This window comes from Otolemur garnettii, unplaced genomic scaffold (genome assembly GCF_000181295.1).
Source record: "Otolemur garnettii isolate 467f Iridium unplaced genomic scaffold, OtoGar3 scaffold00009, whole genome shotgun sequence".
NCBI lineage: Eukaryota > Metazoa > Chordata > Mammalia > Primates > Galagidae > Otolemur > Otolemur garnettii.
This window is the reverse complement of record NW_003852404.1, coordinates 2,986,958-3,011,390: the sequence shown is the minus strand read 5'-3', so window position 1 is coordinate 3,011,390 and position 24,433 is coordinate 2,986,958. Positions and strand designations below refer to the sequence as shown.

General features: G+C 41.0%; 1 protein-coding gene across 1 annotated transcript in view; it reads left to right on the top strand.

Moving 5' to 3' along the window:
* Positions 1 to 24,433, top strand: part of ZBTB40 (zinc finger and BTB domain containing 40) — a 74,412-nt gene that overhangs the window by 10,475 nt on the left and 39,504 nt on the right. The window contains exon 2 of the mRNA XM_003783813.3: positions 23,344 to 24,102. Within this exon, the coding sequence (XP_003783861.1) occupies positions 23,409 to 24,102 (694 nt within the window). The 5' untranslated portion in view covers positions 23,344 to 23,408. The remainder of the gene's footprint in view (positions 1 to 23,343; positions 24,103 to 24,433) is intronic.

The window sequence follows — 24,433 nt, the reverse complement described above, 5'->3', positions numbered from 1 at the left end:
ACAGCTCTTGGAGGAGAGGAGAATGGAGTCCACCTATGAAATATATACAAGAGGCTGGGGGTGGCTGAGGGATCTGGGTATAGTGTGATAGGACCAGGTTGCAGGAGGTTGGGGGTCCGCAGTCTCTTTAGCACTGTGATACTTAACTACAAAGGTGTAAGCAAAGAAACAGTTAAGCTAAAAATGGTCTCTTCTTCCTAGCTGGGCCATAAGCTCCTCAAGAGCAGGGATTATGCTGAATTTCTTCCCTATGTAGTGCCAAGCCTCAGCTAAGGGCTGAGCTCAGTGAAGGTGTGCTGGGAGCAGGCATATCCTGTGCACTGATAAGGCTGGGAAACTGGGCTTTGGAGCCAAACCATGGCCACATGGGCTCCCATCCCTCAGCTGCCCTATTACCAGCTGTGTGGCCTTGGACTAAGGGTGAGGGCAGTTGAGGCATGTGTACATGGCGCCTCAAGTAGCACAGAATAGGCAGGCTCCCCAGTATCGTTACCTGCTCTTATTTCAAAACGCTTTCTTTACTGTGAGTCTTTGCAAGGCTTCTGAAGAGAGAAGTTATCCAAAAAAAGAAGGAGAAAGATTCTAGGATTAAGGGCCTCGCTGCTTTTTTAAGTTGTTAAGCTTGGGTAATATCACTTAGTGGTAACAGTTCCAGCTCTGGAGTCAAGACAGCGTGAGTTCATTTACCAACTTTACCCCTCACTGGCTTTGTGATTTGGGGCAAGTCATTTAATCTCTCTAGGCCTTCACTTTCTCAGTTGAAAGTTGGGTAATAATAGTAACTATCTAACTGTTTGTGCAAAAATTATATCAAGCCACCAATATAAAGTGCTTGACACTGTGCCTGGAATATAATAAATGCTTCATAGATGTTAGCCACTGGTGTTAACCTCCTAAATTGTGTCTTTCTTTTTCCCCTTTCTAAAATGTCTTTCTTTTTGCTTCCCACTTGAATATATATCTAAGACATAAGTAAGAGAAAAACTCACATTTTTGTCATTAGTGAACTGGAAGATCTTAAAATACTTTACTTCTTTTTTTTTGCAGTTTTTGGCCGGGGCTGGGTTTGAACCCACCACTTCCAGCACATGGGACCAGCGCCGTACCCTTTTGAGCCACAGGTGCCACCCAACACTTTACTTCTTAATTTTTTTTTATTTTTGAGACAGAGCCTCAAGCTGTCCCCCTGGGTAGAGTGCCATGGCATCACAGCTCACAGCAGCCTCCAACTCCTGGGCTCAAGTGATTCTCCTGCCTCTGCCTCCCGAGTAGCTGGGATTACAGGTGCCCGCCACAATGCCTGGCTATTTTTTGGTTGCAGCCTTTATAGTTGTTTGGCAGGCCAGGGCTGGATTCGAACCCACCAGCTCAGGTGTATGTGGCTGGTGCCTTAGCTGCTTGAGCCACAGGCACCGAGCCTTGGCAAGTGTATTTTTACCCATCCTTTTCTGAAGGTGGTAATAGCTAACATCTCGTGAATATTTGCACTCACAGGGGTGTTTAACCTGTGGCCCACAGGCTGCATGAATTATTTGAGGCCTGTTTAGCTTATCTGTGCTGTCAGATATTGTGATAATTAGGCACAGACCTTTTTTCTTTTTGCTCATCAGCTTTTGTTAGTGGTTGTATATTTAATGTGTGACTCAAAACAACTCTTCTTCCAAAGAGTGGGAGAAAAGTTGGACACCTCTGGACTTCATATTGTTGCAGAGACTGTTCTTTATGTGTATTGACTCATTTACTTGTTAATTAGCTTATTAATTCTTACAATTACCTCATGAGATATGCACTAATACTACCCCATTTTACATATGAGGAAGCTGAGATTCAGAGAATAAGCAACTTGCTTTAACTCATACAGCTAGTAAGAGGGACAGCCCGGGGATTCATGCGCTGGGCTGTCTATCTCTAAAGCCTGTGCTCTAGCCCATTCACTGTTGAGCACACAGCCTTTGGTATCATGATGCCGGGCGCGGTATTCTTTAATGGCCAAAGCCCTTTACATTTTATATTAGACAGATATCTTTGAATTTGAAATTTGGTACTTTGCTAATGTGTGGTCCAGATTTATTTTCTGTTGCAGCAACAGTATATTGTGATAATCAAGTTGATGAAAACTTAGAAATCGTTTATCATTCAGGTCAGAGCAAAATGTCTTTTAGTACCAGTGACAAAGCTAAGGGTCTTTTTAACACCTAAGAGGTTGGATTTGAAAGCATTGAAGTGGTGATTGCTTTTTGAAATGCTCAACTGTAGGACAGGAAGGTTGGCATTAAGAATAATGCAGTCACAATCCCTAGTCACTCATTAGATGAATGTGTTGCTCAGGAGATTTTGCGGTTTGGTCTGTAAAGAGTGATCTTGGATGAACAACTGGATCAGAGCAGCATGGCCTGGAAAGGCACCTAAATCTCTCAAAGCCTCCTTCTGTTATAATAGCCTTGAAAAATCGCTTGTTCTGTGAATTAGTCAGAAGATAAGAGGACATATGCAATTTGTTATGCTGAACATTTGATGTTTGCCTCGTATTTTATAGACTGCCTCAAAAGAAGAGTTTCATTAGAAATTGAGAGAAACTGGAAAAAGGAATTAGCTGAATAGAGCGGTTATTATAGGCCCATCAAGAGTCAGATGCTAGCTTCCAGTTTTGAGATTTGGAAAGCAACCTTTCTAGTGGTTCTTAATCTCCACGTCTCCTCCTTGACAATCTGTGAGGAAGAGCTGGTGGTGGTGATCATCACCACTTTGGCTAACAGCTGCTTAATTCACTGAGCACTTATGTGTCCCTGGCATACAGTGCCAGTGCTTTAGATATGTTAATTCATTTACTCTTTCAGCAGCCAATGAGAAAAGTACTGTCATTTACCCCCCTTTTGGAGATGAGTAAACTGAACCTTATATAGGTTAGATAATTTCCCCAAAGTCATGCAGTTTGTAATTAGACATTAAGATTCACACCCAGGTAGTCTGGCTCTAGCCCCAGCCTTTAACCACTAAGCTACATTGCTGCTCATGGAAGCTATGGGCCCTCTGCCGGAAGGCATGCAGATGGGCATCATTGCATTAGTAATTACAGAGCATCTGGACTCTTTCTCCCATACCCAGCTTAGGGACTCAGGTTTGAGCCCCACCCTGGAATTTAGGTAAATGCCTTTCAGGTGGATGTTATGTCTTATTTGACTGTGCTTAATACATAGGAGCAAAATAAATATTTAATGAATGAATGGAATGCTGGAAATGACACCAGCATTGGAGCCAGACCTAAGTTTCTATTCTGAAATTTCTTGGTTATAAAAATGTCTGTTTACTATAGAAAATTTTGAGAAGTATGAAGAAGAAAATAAGTTTCCCATCACGATGCTACCTAAGGATAACCACTATTAGCTTTTTGGTATATTTATCTGTATTTTTTTTCTTCTCCCTCCCTCTTCTCTATTTTCTGTATTTTTATTTTTATTTTTTTTTGAGACAGGAGCCTCAAGCTGTTCCCCTGGGTAGAGTGCCGTGACATCTCAGCTCACAGCAGCCTCCAACTCCTGGGCTCAAGCGAGTCTTCTGCCTCTGCCTCCCAAGTAGCTGGGACCACAGGCGCCTGCCACAACGCCCGGCTATTTTTTTGTTTGCAGCTGTCATTGTTGTTTGGTGGGCCCGGGCTGGATTCCAACCCGCCACTTTGGGTGTACGTAGCTGGCGCCTTAGCCACTTGAGCCACCGGCGCCGAGCCTTTTCTGTATTTTTAAATGCAAATGTGTGTATGCATACACATGTATTTTTAAACCAAAATAGATTTATACATACATTGCAACCAGCTGCAAGCTGGTTGTTTTCCTTTAGTAGTATATTGAGAACATTTCCTCACATTATTAAAAATCTTCAAGTGCCTAATATTTTTTAAAAAATGAGTTAGATATAATTCATGTAACAGTTTACCATTTTAAAGTGTATAATTCAAAAGTCTGTGTAAGCATCACCACTTTCTAATTTCAGAATCTTTTAAAAATCACTCCAAAAGAAATCCCCAAATGAAAACCCTATACCTCAGCAGTTCTCAACCTGTGGGTCGCGACCCACAGGAACTGTATTAAAAGTTTGCGGCATTAGGAAGGTTGAGAACCACTGCTGTAACTGTTAGCAGTCACCCCATTTCCTCCTCCTGAAGCCTCTGGCAACTGCTAATCCATGTTCTGTCTGTATGGATTTGCCTGTTCTGTATACTTAATATAAAGGGAATCATATAGTAATATGTGACCATCTTGTGTCTGGCTTTTTCTGTTTGGCTTGTTCTCAGTATTCATCCACGTCGTACCATGCCAATACTTAGTTCCTCGTATGGTGGAATCAGTCCCTTCTACAGATATACAGTATTTTGTTTGTCCATTCCTCAGCTGGTGGACATTTAGGTTGCTTCCACTTCATTTCTCTTAGATGTAGGCTAGGAGTGCTAAATCCTGTGGTATCTCTGTGTGTGTTTAACTTTTTGAGGAACTGCCAGACTTTCACAGTGGCTGCTCCATTTTACATTCCTACCAGCAATTCTTTGAAGGTCCCAGTTTCTCCATAACCTCAGCAACACTTGGGTTTTCTGTTTGTGTTTATTATAGCCACCCCAGTGTACATGAAATGATATCTCATTATGGCTTTGATCTGCATTTCCCTAATGATAAATGTCTTTCCACGTGCTTATTGGCCATTTTGTCTGTCTTTGGAGAGATGTTTGTTCAAGTCTTTGCCCATTTAATTGGCTTATTTGTCCTTTTATTGTTGAATTGTAAGAGTTCAGGATACTGTATTCTGGTATATGCTATATATTCTGGAAAGTAGATCATGGTCAGATATATAATTTGAAAATATTTGTTCTCGGTTCAGTGCCCATAGCACAGTGGTTATGGCACTGGCCACATGTACCGAGGCTGGCAGTTTCGAACCCGGCCCAGGCAGCTAAGCAACAATGACAAATGTAACAATAAAATAGCTGGGTGCTGTGACGGTCGCCTGTAGTCCCAGCTACTTGGGAGGTTGAGGCAAGAGGATGGCTTAAGCCCAGGAGATTGAGGTTACTGTGAGCTGTGATGTCACAGCACTCTACCACATAGTGAGGCTCTTGTGTCCAAAAAAAGAAAATATTTATTCTCTCTCTTTTTTTTTTTTTTAATTGAATAGTAACTATGTACATTAATGTACTTCTGGGGTATGGTGTGGTGTTTTCACACACAATCCAAACACTTCCATCAAACTGGTTAACATAGCCTTCATGTCATTTTCTTAGTTATTGTGTTAAAACGTTCATATTCTACTCTTAGAGAGATTCACTTGTACCTTTGTAAGATAAACCACAGAAGTGATCCCTCTAATCCCCCTCCCTCCACCCATTCCCCCTTCCCCTCTCCCTCCCTCCTCCCCATATTCTTAGGCTGTTATTAGGTTATAGCTTTCATATAAAAGGTTTAAATTAATTTCATAATAGGGGTGTGTACATTGGATACTTTTTCTTCCATTCTTGTGATACTTTGCTAAGAGGAACATTTTCCATCTCCATCCATGTGAACATGAAGAACGTAAAGTCTCCATCTTTCTTTATGGCTGCATAGTATTCCATGATGTACACACACCACAGTTTGTTGATCCATTCGTGGATGGATGGGCACTTGGGCTTCTTCCATGACCTGTATTTTGTGTTCTTAAGTGCTCTTCCTTGGATTTACAGCTTGCTGAACTTCTTTCTGGGCTCAGCTCCCTGTCTTTGGCTTCATAGATTCTAATTCCAACCAGTTTTTCTTCCTTTGCTCAGGAGCCTCTGACCGGGGTTGCTACCAGTCGGCCATCTTTCCAGAATCCCCGAAAATATTTATTCTCATTCTGTGTGTTGTCATTTTACTTTCATGATAGTGTCCTTTGGTGTACAAACGTTTTAAAATTTGATAAAATCCAGTTTATCTACTTTTTCTATAGTTACTTGTTCTTTAGTGTTATATAGAAAGCCTAATTTTTAAATGCTGAATAATATAGTGTATGGCTGAATGTCTTATTTACTTAAAACCCCCACACTTAAGTTTTCAGGTTTTCTTTTCTTTTTTTTTTTTTTTTACTTTTTTAAACCATTAATGCTATTGTCATGAATATAGTGTACATAAATATTTCATTGCATTGCTAATTATTTCAGTATTGACAGATGCCTAGAAGTGGGTCTAAAGGGCATAAACCTTGAGAACAAATTCTTTACTATCGTGTTCTTTTTATTTATCTAAAATTATATTACTGGTATGTAAACTCATTGTGGCAAAACATTCCAACAGTGCAGATAAAGTATACCCCTCCTCACTGCCCAAATTCTCACATCTCTCTGAGGACATTTTTATCACTTTAGATGGGCAGATTACTTCTAGATTATTTACCACATTACTTCCCTGAAAGATTTTACCCGTTTATATTTCTGTTAGCACTGTGCAGGCACCTATCTGGTTGTTCCCTCGCCCGCATTTATTAACATAAGTAGTATTTTTATAATAATAACAGCTAACACTTACTGAACATTTACTGTTGACAGTCACTTTGCTACAGAAATTCAGATACATTATCTCATTTCATCTTCACACCCAAACTGTAAAGACTTTAAGACTCACAGGGATTAAAGTGACATATCCAAGGTCACTGAGTACATGTTCAAGTTAATCTGCCAAATCAGAGTCCATGATCTAAAACCACTGCCTCCCAATAACATATGTCGTCACTGAAAACTTTTCCAATTTGATGCGTTAATTTGGATTCTTTAATTACTCATGAGGGTGAGTTTTTCATAATTGGCTTTTTATTTTTACTGTGAGTTATCTTTTTTCTTTCTAAAATTAAAAAAAAAATTTAAATGTTGTTAATATTTTCCTTACTGATTTATATAATCTTTCTAGTCTAATATCGACTACTTATTTTTCACTTCTGCGACATAAAGCATTCACTGGTTTATCATTTATCTTTTAATTTTGTTGATGGTGGGTTTTTTGTTTTTTGTTTTTTGTTTTTTTGCAGTTTTTGGCTTGGGCTGGGTTTGAACCCACCACCTCCGGTATATGGGGCCAGCACCCTACTCCTTTGAACCACAGGTGCTGCCCAGATGGTGGTTTTTTAAGCTTAGATTTTTATGTGGTCAAATCTGTTGCTCATTTGTGAATTTCTTCTGTTTCTTTTATGTGTTGAAAGGCCTTCCCTACCCTGACTTCAGTTAAGTTCTTATTAATACATTACCTTTTTTTTAAGAGGCAGGGTTGTCTAGGCTGGCATGCAGTGGCTGTTCACAGGTGCAGTTGTATCATGCTGTAGCCTTGAGCTCCTGGCCTTAAGTGATCCTCCTCCCAAGGAGCTAGACTACAGGCCCTTTCCACTGTACTTGGCTATATTATTATTTATATATTTTAGTCTTAAATTTTGTTGTTGTCGAGTCACAGATTCACCTTACAGTTCTAATGGCAGTGATTTGAGAAATTTGCAATCATTTCCTGAGATACTTTTGGGCAGTTTTATAGTTTAATAGTTATTTTCCCATTGAAAGAGCTATCACTGGCTGATATTTTAATCAGCATTCAAAAAAATAAAACACCTGTAAGCAGGCTGTACAGTACACCAGTGCTTCATCAGTTTGAGAGCTCACGTGGAAGCCCTCCCCACCGAGGGCCCATTGTGTATACTTAGGAGTTTGGTATTTTGGTTCAAGTATTCACTTGAAAGCTCAGAAACCTGGGTCAGGTTATGGCCCTGCTGTACCTAACTATATGACTTGGGCAGGTTACTTAATTTCTATTAGTGTTTTCATCTGTAAAATGACAGGGCTGATTTCTCTAGGTGGATAATTTTGATTTTCGCTATGCTTCTAATAAGGAATCATTTCTTATATGTGTGGTATTGATAATTTTTTTAAGTGTTAATTGGTGATGAGTGGCTTGAAAGAAGGCAGAACAAGAAGTAGAAGAGGTGTGGGAGAAAGGAGTTTGTGGGCTACTAGAGGGAAAGGGAATGAGGATTGAGTGGGGTACAGCCAGAGAATGATCAGTGACCCAGAAGGAGCTAGAAGAGGGCTAAATTTGAAGTGAGAGAGCTTCATTGCATTTAGGCTGCTTGAGGAGGAGGAGTTTTGATTTGCTGGAGATGTCCCGAGCACCAAAAGAAAAGCTTATAATATCCCTTACATTTTGAAAGAGAGACTGAAAAATTAGCACATGCTCAGTGCTATTAGATACCTGCAGAAGGTTATCTCAGAGACAGAGTTCAGCAGGGCAGCTATATCAGAAGAGAAACTGGAGCCACAGAAGAGTCCAGAACTCAGTGATGGAAGGAACAAGACAGGATGTCAGTTGCCTGTGCCCATGTAGTGTATGTTGACCCCTTGGGCCCTCCCTGCCCAGTTGGGGGGCCAGGCATTTACTTAATGGTAAAGACATGCACCAGTCTTCCACTAAATGTTGCTTTGCTCTCTTTTCTGATTCCTAAAAGGCTTTCTGGTGGTATTTGATCTTGGCACCTGGATTTTTCCCACAGATAACTGCAAAATATTTCACCTTGGGAATTAATGAACTGACTTTGTGATTTGTATTTCTTCTCTTACAAGTTTAGATATTGTGATCCAACCTCCCCAAGTCTAATTAACTGTGAGACTTTGACAGGATAGGGCTTCTGTCTTTGCAAGGTTGACGATGAAACTAGACCTTTTGGTAAATTAAGTTCAAGCCATCTTGGGAAGTCTTTTGGCAGCCAGCCAGCCGCTTGGCCTATTCCAGCAGCGCCCTTTCCCAGATAGCATCTCTATCCACCTTTCAGCAGAGACCAGCGTGAGAAACAAGCAGTCTCAAATGTAGATACTCCTGTGAGGCTACCCAGCAGCACCTGTCTGTGAGAGGGAGTAAGGAATGATAGCAGTGAGCCCAGAAATGATGTCAACCAGAGACACGAAGGCGGTAGTTGAGAACAGGGAGTCAGGTGCATCTGCATTTGAGCTCTGTTCAGACTTCTTAGCTGTGTGGTCTTGGGTAAGTTATATATAAACTTGTTGGATATTTGTTTCCTCATCTATAAAGTAAGGATACTAATGATATCTACCTTATAGATAGATAATAATGATATCTACCTTATAGGGATAGAGAATTTATTGAGAAGTGCATGGAAAGTGCTTAGCACAATGCCACACATTATTACCACTACTGAGCAGTTGATGACCTTCCCAAAGACATTCAGGAGAGTCAAGGATGTGAAAAAGAGCAGAGACCAGTGGATTGGACAAAAAAGATGTTTCAGTCACCTCCTCTTCACCTTATCGATGAGGGAGGGATTCCCACCTGGCATTACGGGATGGCTGAACACACGACACCTGGCAGGGGGCAGATGGGTGCCACAGCAATTTATTGGTGACCTGTACTCACAGCCTGGGTGAGGAGGATTCCACATGCCACCTAGGCCCCATGGGTACGCTTAGGAGCAAGCCACCAGGCGGTGCTGTGCGAGACCCTTTATATTATCAAGAGGGTGAGGCACCCCTGGTTCCTGCCAGAGGATGTGACTGACTTGTTTGAATAATTTGGGGGCCTGCCTGGGAACTGAAACCCACTTCTCAAGGATAAGCAGGAGTTGCACATGGTCCTTTTAGTTTGGAGACTTGTTTGGCTAGGGGACCTTATGCACAGGAACAGAGTGGGGAGGCAGCTTGTGGTTAGGCCATGTGAGGCCCTCCCGATTTCACCAGATGTCGAGACAGCACATAATATTGAGCTTTAATTTTAGACTTTACACTACAAAAGGTAATACTAGCCTTGAAGTGCTATTTAATACAGCTTTCAGGGATCTGGGTCGGAGGCTTTGGGAAAAGAAGTAGGGTTGTCTGATTCTGTGAGGGAAGACAGATGCCATAGAGGCTAAAAGGAAATGTCATAGTAGGTCATGAGGCAGATGTCACTGAATTCAGTGCTACATACATTCATGGACTGGCTGTGTCATTAAGGTCCCTCCAAGGCTTACTAGGTCAGTTGGCCACTTGGCCACTTTACTCTGGATCAGGAGCAGTTTGGCCTGGGACAATGGCCTTAGGGTCTAGTCACTTTGGCAGCAGCCAGGGAAGATGAGCTGGTCCTAGAAGAACAGGTTGCTGGACTGCATTCCACAGGAGTTTGGGTTGGTACCAGGAAGCCACAGAGCTATTTACCTAATACCTGGTTTTAGAATATTGTGTAAATTTATTCCCAGAGCTGCTGTGGAGTTTGTTTTTCTGTCTGGAGCCAAGGCAGGTACAGCAAAGGAGAGATTTGAGGATGACACGTGACTTTTTAGAAGTTGCTTAAAACATATTTGATAATAACTAGATGTGAAAAAATTATGATTTGAGAATGGGCAATGTCATATAGTACTTTGCTACTCAGAGATGGGTCTTGAACCAACATGCGTGTTACCTAGAACTTATTAAAAGTGCAGAATCTCAGACCCCACTCCAGACCTTCTGAGATCCCCAGGTGATTCTTATGCACAGTAAAGTTTGAAAGGCCACATGGGGTGGCTCACATCTTTAATCCAGCACTTTGGGACGCAGAGGGGGAGGATTGCTAGAGCATGGGAGTTCAAGCCCAGCTTGAGCAATATAGCAACATCCTTGTCTCTACAAAAAAAAAAAAAAAAAAAAAAAATAGAAAGAAAGAAAGGATATTAAAATTTGAGAAGCTGTTCTATTCAATAAAAGGGCATGAGCTTTTTAGGGTCAGATCAGATGAAAATTTCATTTCCTTTACTGATTTGCTACTTCTCCTTGAGCCTCTTAGTTAATCTCTCCACTATCAGGGGATTTATTTGTAAATTAGGTTTAACTATCTTGCTGGGTGGTTAGTATTAAAGGAAGTAATATGTAAAAAGTACATCAAAATATAGTAAAGTATTTAAATATCAGAACCTATTAGTAGTTATTTGCTAAGTAATATCCTAGCATAATTTGGTAGACTATGAAAAAAGAGAGAAGGATATCATCAGGGCTCACTTTGTCATCAGGTATGGATTGGTAATTGATAAAAATATGGTCTCCTGAGCCAATGGGGCAGTGGATGTGGTTGGCTTGTTGACAAGTTCCTCCAGTGTGTGACTATAGGTGCTTATGTTAGTAACCAGAAATTGACAGCTATACCCCTTAATGGTTGAACTCTTGGAAGGAAGAATTAGCTGCAAAAGTAGTAGCTAAGTCTTAGCTTCCAATGAGGCCTGCATGTTACAGAGGAACAAACCATGTTTTAGGATTGAGCCCTGGGCTCAGATTCTGCACTTTATTAACTCTGTGGCCCTTAACAAGGCAGTTAATATCTCTAAGCCTTCGTTTCTCTCTGTAAAACATGGATAAGTGGAATTCTGAGTTGTAAATCCCAATGCATAAGCAAAGTGTTCTTTTCTCAGTGTCATCCTTTGTTGATACCAACACCAGAGCTACTAGACAGCCTCCCATATCCCCAAAGGTGAATTTTATGCCCGATTCAGCCCCTTTAGAGTCTTCTGTGCTGGGGTTCTTCAGAGCTGTTCTGACTACCTGGATTTCCCAATGACCAGAAGGTACCTTAGGAAAGTGGACAGGCCATTTGACTATTGCTCCAAATGTCAGGAATTGAAACTGATATAGATGAGCATTTGGGGAGGAGTAATGATGATAACATTAGAAACAACAATGATAATACATATGAAATCTGTCACATGTACTGTCAAAGATAATAATCTTCCTCCTTACACTGTACCTTGCTGCCTTTCAGGGCTTCAGTATAAAAGAACAGACCAAATGACAGCTGCTTTTGAACTTGAGAAATTTGGGTCCACTAAAAGATACAGTCACCCTTTTCTAACCTCACCGATCCTCCTTGCATTCTCAGAAATAATTGCTAGGGGTACTCTTTTAACTTAGCTGACTCCTTAGATACCTTACATTTTAAATCATCTTTTTGTGTATAGCAAATCCTCCATGTCTTGTCTCTGAATGTGTGATCTTTGCTCTAATTGTATTGAGAGTGCCTGTTATTTCACCTGACTGGGGTTGTTTGTGAGATACTACGTAGCCCTGGGGTTAAAGCAGACTAGGATCAGAGAGCAACTCAGCCTCTCAGGACCTCAGTTTCCTCCCTTAAAAAGGAAGGAGATTGGACTCAGGTCATTTGGTCATGTGACAAGAGTATGTGATAGATAAAGCAATGAACTCCCGATCAGTGAAAGCAGTGAATAGGTCTCTCCAAGGTCCCTTTCAGCTCTCTGGTTCCAGCAGAGCTCAGGCATAAAGACAGAAGTCAAGATATTATTCAGAAGATAGGGATTATCAATAGCAACAATAAAACACTACTTTGAGCAGGTAAAGTTGCATTGAGTCAGGCCAAAAGAAAGCTGTCTTAGGTCATGGGGTAGGTGTCCAAAGGAGAGTGCAGAATTGTTAAGGGAGCCAGAATCAAGGACCTTGATCAAGAATGAGAATGGTTTTTCTGTATTTTATATTGAAATACAGGAATCCTCAGGCAGAAGTGTGTCCAGCTTTTGCTTCATGAACCTCCAGTTGACTATCAGTAGTCAATATATGTATGTGTAGGAAGCCTGGGGCTAACCTCTTTCCCTTACTTGTCCATCCCACCTGTCACTGGTAAAGCTCTGCTTTAATTGTGCTGTTCCTATTTCAGAAGCGCCTTTCTCAAACAGCAGGTTTCTCTGAGTTTCTCTGCTCATTGTCTGGCCTCGTGCTCCACACTTCTGCTTACAGGGGTGTTTTTGGAGACCCACCGTAGCCAGCCCATGTTATTTATGACATGATGGCCACTGCTTGTTGGAGCCTTTCCAGTGCCAAGTGCAGTGCCAGTTGCCTGTGCGCATACATTACTTCCAGCAGAAACACCAAATGTGCCTTCTCAGGGGCTGGGTTCATGATTCTCCCTCTCTAGGTCTTTACCTTTTGGTCCTGGTCTGTTAAAATTAAACCTAACTTGCTTTACCTCCTCCAGCCCTTTCCCTTTCTTGCTACTCACCAGGATCAGTCTTTTTTTCTCTTCTCTCCTCTTCTTTTCCCTCTTCTTGTCTCTTGTGGATTGAGTCCTTTCAAGAGTTCTGTTTTTGATCATTCCAGTGTTGGGTCAGCTTTATTACCTGTGGACAAGGATCTTGTTTTATATTTAACTTGTCTCCCACACAGCACCTAGCAATGCGCTGAGTAAATGGTGGGCATTTGACCCATAAATAGTTGTCGGTCTATTGTGTATTGCTGGGTGAAGACTTAGGAGGAAATAACGTACAGTAAATCAGGGAATCGCAGGTCCAGTTCTCGAAGGTACAGAAAACAACTCCTAACCCTTACTGGCAGCAAAGGCCTTCACAAGACGCTTTGCTAGGGAGTTTGCCAGCTGTTGTGGATTTTAGAACATTTGCTTTATTTAATTAAGCAGTGTACGTTGAAACTGTAAATCTTGAGTATTATTTTCTTCCCTGGTCACTAAAGGGATTTCACATTTCTTACCAACTGTAGCTTAGTTCTCACTTTTGCTTTTTCCAGTTTTTCTCCTGTGTCCAACTGGAGATTGTTGTTTCTTTGTAACTTAGAGAATCCTCAAACTTTCAAATCCTTTTTGGAGGTAGACAGAGTAAAAATTTAAATAAATAAATATTCTTTGTGCTCCTTTTAGAAAGCTGGCCTAGTTTCTACTTTGTGTTGAATTCCCATTTGTGTTTTGGGTCATTATGCAGTACTTGGTTCAGCCAATTAAATTTCTTCTAAGTATCTTTACTCTGCATCAGTGTAGTCTTTTCTTGAGGCTTTAATATTGTTCCTTTGAGGAACATCCATCTTTCTGGTGTTCTTCTGTTGCTTAAACGTTCCTCCCATGGGACCTTTGACAATTTTCTGAGCCTAGCAATTTCAGTAAGTGCTTAATAACATAATTTAGGCTCCCTCTCTACACGAGTCTACAGGTCTTAGAGATTCCAGCACTCTACATTCCGCTATAGTTTCTTCCCTCTGAAAAAGCACACTTTTACCATGCTGTATATAGTATCTAGTGCTATATTCTGTCTCCTCCATTTAACTTCCTTGCAAAGTGAATTATGCAGAAACCCAGAAAAATGGATGTTAGAGGCTTTTACGTTTCCGTTGAGCGTAGCTACGTATAGTTTAGCCTCTGTAGTATATTTCATGAGTTCCAAATCACTGGTATCTCCTTCATGATTATGTATATTTACTCAATAACAGATTTATGTACCTGAAAGTCGTCTACAAAGATTATATAGTTTTAATTGTTTATTTACAGATATTTATGCTCTCTAGTCAGATGGCTGGTTTCAAAACTGTTTAAAGGGATGATTTCATAGCCTTTCTTCCTAAACAGTAATAAGAGATAAGGTGGGTAGTGCTACTACAAGCTACACACTGTTTTAAGTGAAAACATACTACATATAATAAGCAACATAGCTCCTTGTAAGACATCCAATCAGAGTATTTGTTTTTTACCAAGAAAAATTAGTGTTTCTTGATTGTGATGACTAATACGTTTGGCCTTATTCTTATCATCTTAATTTGTTTTCTATTTATCACCCTTTTCTTGCCTGCCTTTCTCTCTTTTCCCACTCCATACTGGATTTGCTTTATTTTCTTTTATACTTCTTGTTTGTAAATATTTATTTAGCTTCTATTCTCTTATATCCTTACATGTTAACAAGGACCAAAGTTACTCGTGATTGTTGTTGTCCTGTTGACTGTTAGAACCCCCTAACTCTAGTCTCCTCTCATTTCCCTATTGTTGATTTTAATTTCAGAGAGGCAGTGAATTACAGTGTTTAAGAATATAGACCTTAGCACCAGATTGCCTGATTTTGAACCCTACCCTATCATACATTAGCTGTGTGATCTTGGATAAGTTATGTAACTTCTATGTGCCATAATTTTCTTGTCTATAAAATTTTCTTGTCATTAGGGTTGTTAAAAGAATTAAATGAGTTAATATATACAAAGCACTTAGAACAATGTCTGGCTCATAGTAAGCATTCAAAATGTGGTAGCTACCGTCATTGTCTTTATTCTACCTTGTTCTGAACTTCCCCTTCCCATATCCATTTTTAAATAGTTGACACATTTTAGATATACCAACATAGTAATTTTTTGAGATATAATTAACATACATTATGATAATCTTAAGTGTTCTATTTGAAGAGTTTTGAGAAATATCTGCTTGTAGCCACCTTCCCAAATAAGATACAGAATATTTCCCTCAGAAAGTTCTCTTCCTACATCACCCCCACCACCTCTGCAACCACTATCTGGTTTCTATTACACTTTAGTTTGGCCTATAGTTTCCTGTAAATTGAATCATATAATATATACTTTCTAAGGTCTGGCTTCTTTGACATAACGTGATATTTTAAGATTCCCCTGTGTTGTTGCACGTGTAGTGGTTCATTCATTATGAGAAATCGCCAACCAGTTCCTCCAGTAGTTGTACCATTTTACACTTCAACAACCATGTATGAGAGGTGTAGGCACTCAGCAGTCTCGCCAGCCTTTGGGGTTTCTCAGTCTCCCTGACTTTAGTGATTTTAGTGGCTGATGTTTAGCAATTTCTTTGCTTGCTGCTTTCGTTTTCTTTTGTTTTTGTTTTTGTTTTTCTTACATACTATCCTTTCTTTCTGGTTCCATTTCCTTCTTACAGTAATTCTTTCAGTGATAGTGTAACACTCAGTCTCAAAGTGATAGTTTATCATCCTAAAGATACTTAGTTCAGTGGTATTTCCCTTAGTGTTTGAAAACTCTTAACTCCATTTTCTTCTGACATCTTTTGTTACTAATGACAAATGTGTATCAGTCCAATTGTCATTTTCTTAGAAGTAATATCTTTTTCTTTGGTTTACTTAATTTTTTTTTTCTGTGTTGACATCTTGAAGTTTTTCTTCATAAGACTCGTGTCTATCTTTAATTCTGGAAAATTCTTAGAAATTATGTTTTCAAATCACCTCCCCCACACATTCTCCTTTGTCTCCGTCTGGAACGCCTATTAGATTTATGTTCAGCTTTCTCATTCCATCTTACATGCTCCTAACCGTTCTTCCATATTTTGTCTTTTTAACTCTCTGCTACCATCTGAGTAATTTTCTCAGACTTCTCGTCCTAATAACGGACTCTCTTTAGCTAAGTCAATCGATTTAATTTATCAATGGAGGAATTTCAGTGACTTAATTTTTCAGTCCTGGAAGTTCTTTTGGTTCTCCTTTATCACATCTGACCTTCTGTTTTTCATGCTGTCATGTTCTTTCATTGTGGCATTCTTTCATTTTGCTTGTTTATTAAAATGAAACACAATTTGTTTCTAGTATTGTTATAGTATTTTATAATTTTTATAGTTTTCAGTTCTTTAAGATGCTGTTTCTTCTGTTTTCTTGTATCTAATGACTTTCTGTCATAGTGAAGTTACATGATTCATTTTCTTTTTTTTTGAGACAGGAGCCTCAAGCTGTCCCCCTGGGTAGAGTGCTGTGGTATCACAGCTCACAGCAACCTCCAACTCCTGGGCTCAAGTGAGTCTCCTGCCTCAGCCTCCCAAGTAGCTGGGACCACAGGCGCCCACCATAACGCCTAGCTATTTTTTGGTTGCAGCCATCATTGTTGTTTGGTGGGCCTAGGCTGGATTCGAACCTGCCACCTTAGGTGTATGTGGCTGGCGTCTTAGCTGCTTGAGCCACAGGCACCAAGCCCACATTTGTAGTCTTTATGTGAGCCTTAATGCTTCTTCCTCCAAGCTCAGGGCCTGTACAGGAGTTTGAAACCCCTATGGGCCACCATGCTTCCACTCCCACTGACTAGTCTAGCTTTGATTTTGATGTCTCTTTCATTTAAGGTGTCTGGAGATTCCCCCCTCACCAAAGACTATGTATTTTAAAAGCATTTTTGTTATGTTTTATCCTCATTTCTGTATGTTTGTAATGGAAGAAAAGACCCATTTACATCAGCTCAGTGTGCTCTTTTGCAAAATGTCTGTTCTTTAATTCCCAATAATTTCAGTAAATTTTCAACTTTCAAAATTGCTAACTTACATTCATTATGTTGCCTTTGACCCCCTTGATTGTTTTGGCCTTAATAATCTCCATTCTTCTTCAAGCATATAACCATCTTTGTAGTATCTGTATTTTGGTAAACCACATAATTTGGTTTGATTTTTTTTTTTTTTAAATCTTGACCAATTGCTCATTCTCCTAAAGTTATTTGTTATTTTCTAATTTAGTTGTTAACAAAAGCATTCAGTAGCTCTGACCACAAAGTCCTATAGTTAATTCTCTAAATATCTTCCTCTGCATCTTGTTGGATCTATTTTTAGTCCGATATGCATACCCTCCCCCCAAAATGACCATAGAACAACCTTTTAAGTTTTGGTTTGTCTTGAAAATACAATCCCAGTCACTTGTTTCTTGTAAAAGGATGTTTAAAAAGAGCTGGTGTATGTCCAGTAAGTCTTTTGATTTATTGTAATCCCTAGGCTTATGTATTACCTTGTGGAAAAAAATCAAATTTGTCCTTTAGAAAAACCTCATCAGTGCCTGTTTATGCGTTCTGTCATTTACAAGTTCAATTCTTGGCTCAGCGCCTATAGCTCAACGGGCTAAGGTGCCAGCCACGTACACCTAAGGTGGCGGGTTCGAATCCCCAGCCCGGACCCGCCAAACAACAATGACGGCTGCAACCAAAAAATAGCCGGGCGTTGTGGCGGGCGCCTATGGTCCCAGCTACTTGGGAGGCGGAGGCAGGAGACTCACTTGAGCCCAGGAGTTGGAGGTTGCTGTGAGCTGTAATGCCACGGCACTCTGCCCAGGGGGACAGCTTGAGGCTCTGTCTCAAAAAAAAAAAAAAAAAAGTTCAATTCTTGTTCTGATTTTTTTCTCAACTATTTAGATGTTAATTTAAAATTTTTTACTTATCCCTTTTTTCTAAAGATAGCTCTTTTACTTGCTTTTTTAAATCTTATGGAATTTTTTCCTCTTTCTATAAATACCAAGAGATACAAATTCTAGTCTTGTTCCTGCTGCTACTACTGTTACAGCAAGTCGTGTAGCTGCTAGGACTATATCTTCATCTGCTTAAAAACACATTTGCGTGTTTATAATAACAGATATTAAAACAGTATGGCTACATGGTCTCAAAGATCTTCTTTGAGCAGGCTAAAAAAAATTCTGTGACTGCATGAATGATCAATAATGTTAGATGCCATGGCATAGATAGGATTTGGGGTAGTTACAACTCAACAATTCATATTCATTTTAGAAACTTTTTATTTTAATTAGTAAACATTCTTTTTAAGAGCAGTTTTAGGTACAGGCAGAATCAAACAGAAAGTGCAGAGGGTTTCCATGTTCCTCCTACCCACGCCTGGTACTACAGTGATAATATTTCTTACACTAAATGAGCCTGTGTTGACATACCATCATTACTCAAAGTTCATAGTTTACATTAGGGTCCATTCCTGCTGTTGTGCATTTTATGGGTTTTGACAAATGTATAAAGACATACATCTACCATCACAGATGGATTCATGCAGAATAACCTCACTGCACTAAAAGTCCTCTTTATTTATCCCTTCTTGAATGCTTGTCAATCGCTGATCTTTTACTGTCTGCATACTTTATATGTTTTCTAAAATTCATATTGTTGGAACCATACGGTATGTAGCTCTTTCAGACTGGCTTCCTTGACTTAGTAATATGCATTTAAATTCCCTCCATGTCTTTTCATGGTTTGGTAGCTCATTGTCTTTTTAGCACTGGATAATATTCAGTTGTCTGGGTGTACCACAGTTTATCCAATAAACCTACTTTTTGGTTGCTTCCAAATTAGGGCAGTTATGAATAAAGCTACTATAGCCATCATGTGAAATCTTCGTGTGTACGGAAGTCTTCAACTCCTTGGTAAATACCAAGGACTGCGGGATCATGTAGCAAAAGTGTGATTTAGTTTTGTAAGAAACTTCCAAACTGTCTTTGAAAGTGGCTGTACTATTTTGCATTCCCAGTAGCAAGGAATGAGTGTTCCTATTTTTCCACATCCTCACCAGCATTTGGTATTTTGTTGGGTTTTGCAGTGGTATCTCCTTGTTTTAATTTGAAGTTCCCTAAAGACAACATTGAATGTCTTTTCATATGCTTAGTTGCCATCTCTGTATCCTCTTTGGTGAGCTGTCTCAGCAGAAAAGCGTCTAGTTTCCTACCATCTCTGGTGTGTTGAGAGTTTTATTCTATTTACAGATGAGCATTGGATTTCTGCCAAATGCTTTTTCTGCATCTGTTGATCTGATCTTTGGATTTTTCTTCTTAAGTATATTGATGTGATGATTACATTAATTGATTTTTGAATGTTGAGACAGCCTTTCATACCTGTGATAAGTCTCACTTTGGTTGTAGCATATAATTTTTTAAAACATTGTTGGATTCAATTTGCTAAATTTTCCCTGAGACAGGGTCTCATCTGTTGCCATGTAGTTTTTATTAAAAGGTAGACATAGTTACTGATGTAAACAGGCCTTAAGTGATGTTGTAGTAAGGTGTGAGGGGAGAAGTGTTCTGTGATTCTATGATTAGGTCTCAGTCTTAGTGAGCCTGTGTCCCTGGACTGCGAATGTCACAGGTGTCAGATATTTTTGCTTCTTAAATGGTATAACAGTGGTTTGCCAACATTTTTTGGCACCAGGGATTGTTTTCATGGAAGTCGGTTTTTCCTGGGACCATTAGATTCTTACAAAGAGCAAGCAACCTAGATCTTTGGCATGCACAGGTTACAGTAGGACTCTTGCTCCTATGAGAATCTAATGCCACCGCTGATTTGACAGGAGGAGGAGCTCAGGCAGTGCTGTGAGCGATGGGAATAGCACTAAGTACAGATGAAGTTTGCAGCTCACCTCCTGCTATGCATCCTGGTTCCTAACAGGCTGCTGATTAGTACTGGTCCACAGCCTGGGGTTGGGGCCTACAGTATAGGATAGCTGGAGGGAGCTGGAGTTGGATCCTCCTCCCCATAAGTTAGGCGCTGATAAAACCATAGCAAGTTAAAATAGGTTTTCTGGAGGGCAGCCCTTATTAAGAACAGAGTGCTTTATTGTACATGTATTTCAGAATGGTTCCTTTCCCCCTTCCCCAGCAGGAGGCAAGAGGGAGTTTTTTTCCTGCTAGTCATTGTGAGGACTTGGTAGAGCTCAGAGATAAAACTCTTGGAAGTGTGGGGTCCTCCTCTGACCAGATCTCCCTGGAAATTAAACTCCCGGAGTTGTGCACACTGAGCTTCCAGCAATTCACCAGTTACAGTTCAGTTTTTCTTCCTATAGAGGCTTTGCTTATGGGTTTCTATTTGTTAAGTTGTGATCCTCCATGTGTGCCTATTTTTCCCTATGTCTCCAATTTTAGGGACAGTGGTTTGCCCTGTGCCTTTGTTCTCTAATAAATCTAAGAAGGGTTGATTTTTCAGGTTGTTCAGCTTTTTAATTGTTGTGAGGACAGAGTGATGACTTCTAAACTCCTTACATGCCAGACTGGAAACTAGAACTCAGAAATGTTTTCATTTCTGTTTTTATCTGTCCGTTTCAAATGTCAGAAAGTGTAGTTATAGTGGTGGGATGGAAAGGGAGTCACCTATAATCTTAAAGGCAATTACTGGGTCTTTTTTAATGTATCTTTTTACCCTTAGTGTATTTTTTTCTTAAAACGTGAGATTATAGTTTCCTCAAAGATAAGGTCCTCAAATCCAAAATCAAACTAGATGTCTTTTCCTCTAAACGGCCTTTGCTTTTATTATCTGGATCATCTCACCAAACCGTGACCCTGGAGGAAACCTGCTTCTTTCCTTCCCTTACCCCCATTCAGTCCCGGAGTCCTGGCTTTCTCCTGCTTGAAGCCCCTATTGATTTTCCCCAGTAATAGGGCTTGTCTCTGGCATTATCCTCCTCAAATTCTGTTCAGATATCGCTTAGGTGATATGTTTAAAATGTATATCTGACCTTGTGACTTTGCTGCTAAAAGGCCTTCAAACCCTTCTATGGTTCCTCCATTGCCTTTAGGATAAAATCCAAGCTCTTAAGCTTGGCCTTTATATCTGTCTGTGGCCAAACCCCCTCTTGCCTCACCAGACTCGTCTCTTGACACTCCCTATCCCCTGCTTTATTTTCCGGTAATAATCTCAGTTCCTTACCCTCCCCCCATCACTACAGGATGTTTTCTTACCTGCGTGCCTCGTGCAGCCTTCTGTGCCAGAATTGCCTTTTTCTCCCACTCTTTTTACCCCCGCAGTGCCTCCATGTCCTATAAAACACTGGCCAGCTGTCACCTCCTCCTTAAAGCTTTACTTGAACACCTGGACTCCCCGTTCCCCAAACTGCGTTTCCCTAGTCATTCCACCAACTAACAGACAATATTTATGTTAGCTGAATTTTTTTTTTTTTTTTTAAGAGACAGAGTTTCACTTTGTCGCCCTCAGAGTGCTGTGGTGTCATAGATCACAGCAACCTCCAACTCCTGGACTTAGGTGATTCTCTTGCCTCAGCCTCCCGAGCAGCTGGGACCGCAGGTGCCCGCCACAACACCCAGCTATTTTGTTGTTGTTGCAGTTTGGCTGGGGCCAGGTTTGAGCCCGCCACCCTTGGTATATGGGGCCTGCGCCCTACTCACCGAGCCACAGGCGCCACCCTGTGTTAGCAGAATTTTAAGCACTGGAATACCATAGTAGATGATAAGGCTGGAGGAAGTGAGCCAGTCAGTTATTCAAGGATGGAAGGCAACCCTGAGGCAGAGCATGCTTAGATGCTCCAAGGTCGGCAAGGAAAGCAGTGTGTCCTCAAATGGATAAGAGGGAGAGAGGTAGAAGATGAGGTTAGAGAGCTGATGACAGTTGGGTTGGGCAGGGCTTTGTAGGCCATTATAGGAACTTTAAGTTTTATTCTAAAGCTGGAAGCCATTTGAGGCTTTTTGTTTAAAGAAGTGAAAAGATCTGGCTGTGTGCTAAATAGATCACTCTGACCATTGGGCTGAAAGCAGGGTGAGGTAGGGGTAGCAGTAGGGAAGGCATGGAGACCAGTTAGGAGGTTGTTGAAATAGTCCAGCTAAAGAGACAATGATGGCAGCTTGGACTTGACCAGAGCAGAGCCAGGGAAGGTAATGATAAGTGATTGGGGCTCAGCACCTGTGGCTCAAGTGGCTAAGGCGCCAGCCACATACACCTAAGGTGGCGGGTTCCAATCCAGCCCGGGCCCGCCAAACAACAGTGATGGCTACAACCAAAAAAATAACCGGGCGTTGTGGTGGGCGCCTGTGGTCCCAGCTACTTGGGAGGTGGAGGCAGGAGACTCGCTTGAGCCCAGGAGTTGGAGGTTGCTGTGAGCTGTGATGCCACGGCACTCTACCCAGGGGGATAGCTTGAGGCTCTGTCTCCAAAAAAAAAAAGTAAATAAGTGATTGGATGTATTTTGAAGGTAGAGCCAACAGGATTTATAAAGGATTGAATATAGGCTATGAGGAAAACACAAGTCAAGGATGACTTGGGTTTTGGTTTGAATAACAAGGACAGAATGGTGAAGAGGAGGAGGTGGCAGGAGAGTTTTGGATATATTGAGTTTCAGAAACCTGTTAGGTTTCCAATTGGAGGTGTTGAGTAGGTAGTGGGAGGTGTAGATCTGGAGAGATCTATAGAGGAGAGGTCTGAGCCAGAGATATAAATCTGAAGGCTGCCAGCATTTTAATGATACTTCAAATCTCTGAAACCAGGTGAGAGAGAGGAGGTGGGATGACAGAGTCCTGCAGCGCTCCAGACAGTAGAGGCCACAGTGAGGAAGAAAAGCCAACAAGGAAACAGTTAGCAAGAGAAACCAAGTGATAAATGCATTTTAAAAAGGAGGGAATGATGACCTCCATCCAATGCTTTAGATGGTTGAATAAGCTGAGAACACTGTTTTATACATCTTTATATTTGCCTTCTCCATGTGACTTCTGGGAGCAGGAAGGACATATGGTAGTTTCGCTCCAGCTTTGAAGTCAGTGAGATATGGCATACCGTTTAATGACTGTTTATCTTAGGCTGGTTCTCTAAGCTTCAGACTCATCTGTAAAATGGGAAAATAACATGTTTTCCACTGAATCATTGTGAGGATCAAATGAGATCATCCCTACAAAGCATAGTCCCTTTTATGCAGTTAACACATGATGATTATAATGGTCGTTATTAATTAGTATTCCTGGCATACTGCCCCTCCCTGTTGAGCAACATTTGTCGAATGAATGAGTGAATGGCCTTTTTTATTTGTGTAGCATTTCAAGCAGGGTATTTCCCTGTGTGAACTGACAACATGGTATTTTGTGGGTTTCTAGGGCTGATCCTCACAAAGTAGACTCCAGAAGAAGAGAGTAAGAGTTTGCGGGACCAAACTGATGCGATGGAGCTCCCCAACTATAGCCGGCAGCTGCTGCAGCAGCTCTACACTCTGTGCAAAGAGCAGCAGTTCTGTGACTGCACCATTTCCATTGGCACCATTTACTTCAGGGCTCACAAACTAGTCCTCGCCGCTGCCAGCCTCCTGTTCAAAACCCTGCTGGACAACACAGATACCATCTCCATCGATGCCTCGGTGGTGAGCCCCGAGGAGTTTGCCCTCCTGTTAGAAATGATGTACACTGGCAGACTTCCTGTGGGCAAGCACAACTTCTCCAAAATCATCTCTTTAGCCGACAGCCTGCAGATGTTTGATGTAGCTGTTAGTTGTAAAAATCTTCTCACCAGCCTTGTAAACTGCTCTGTTCAGGGTCAAGTGGTAAGAGATGTCTCCACGCTACCCTCAGAGTCGATCAGGAAGGAATCAGAGAAGACTCAAGTAGAAATCCTTTCCTTGGAAGGTGCCGGAGAGTCTCATTCTCCGGAGGTTTCTGCCCCTCCAGGGGGCCCTGTGAAAGCTGAGACAAAGGAAGCAATCCGTACAGTTACCCAGGAAATGAGTGTGGATCCTCCCCCTGCTCGGGAAGTTCAGGGGAATGCAGACACCCCAGTGGAGACTCCTAACACAGCTGAAGTTTGTTCCCCTCCCCCTGTTGTACAAACCTTCAGTGAGGCAAAAGAGACAAGCACGGAACCAGGTAATATTCATTTCAGAGTTGTCATGTAAGCTATTAATACCTTTCTGTTTTCAATTACTGAATTCAGTTTTCAAAAACTGAACTTAATGAGTTTTTAGGTTTCATCAATAAATTCACCAAAGACCACTGTGTTATGTAGAAAACCAAAATCCATTGCACTACCCTCCTGGGACATTCTTCTTTTAAAAGCATCTGTGTTGGCTCAGCTCCTGTGGCTCAAGTGGCTAAGGTGCCAGCCACACACACCTAAGGTGGAGGGTTTGAATCCAGCCCAGGCCTGCCAAATAACAGTGACGGCTGCAACCAAAAAATAGCCAGGCGTTGTGGCGGG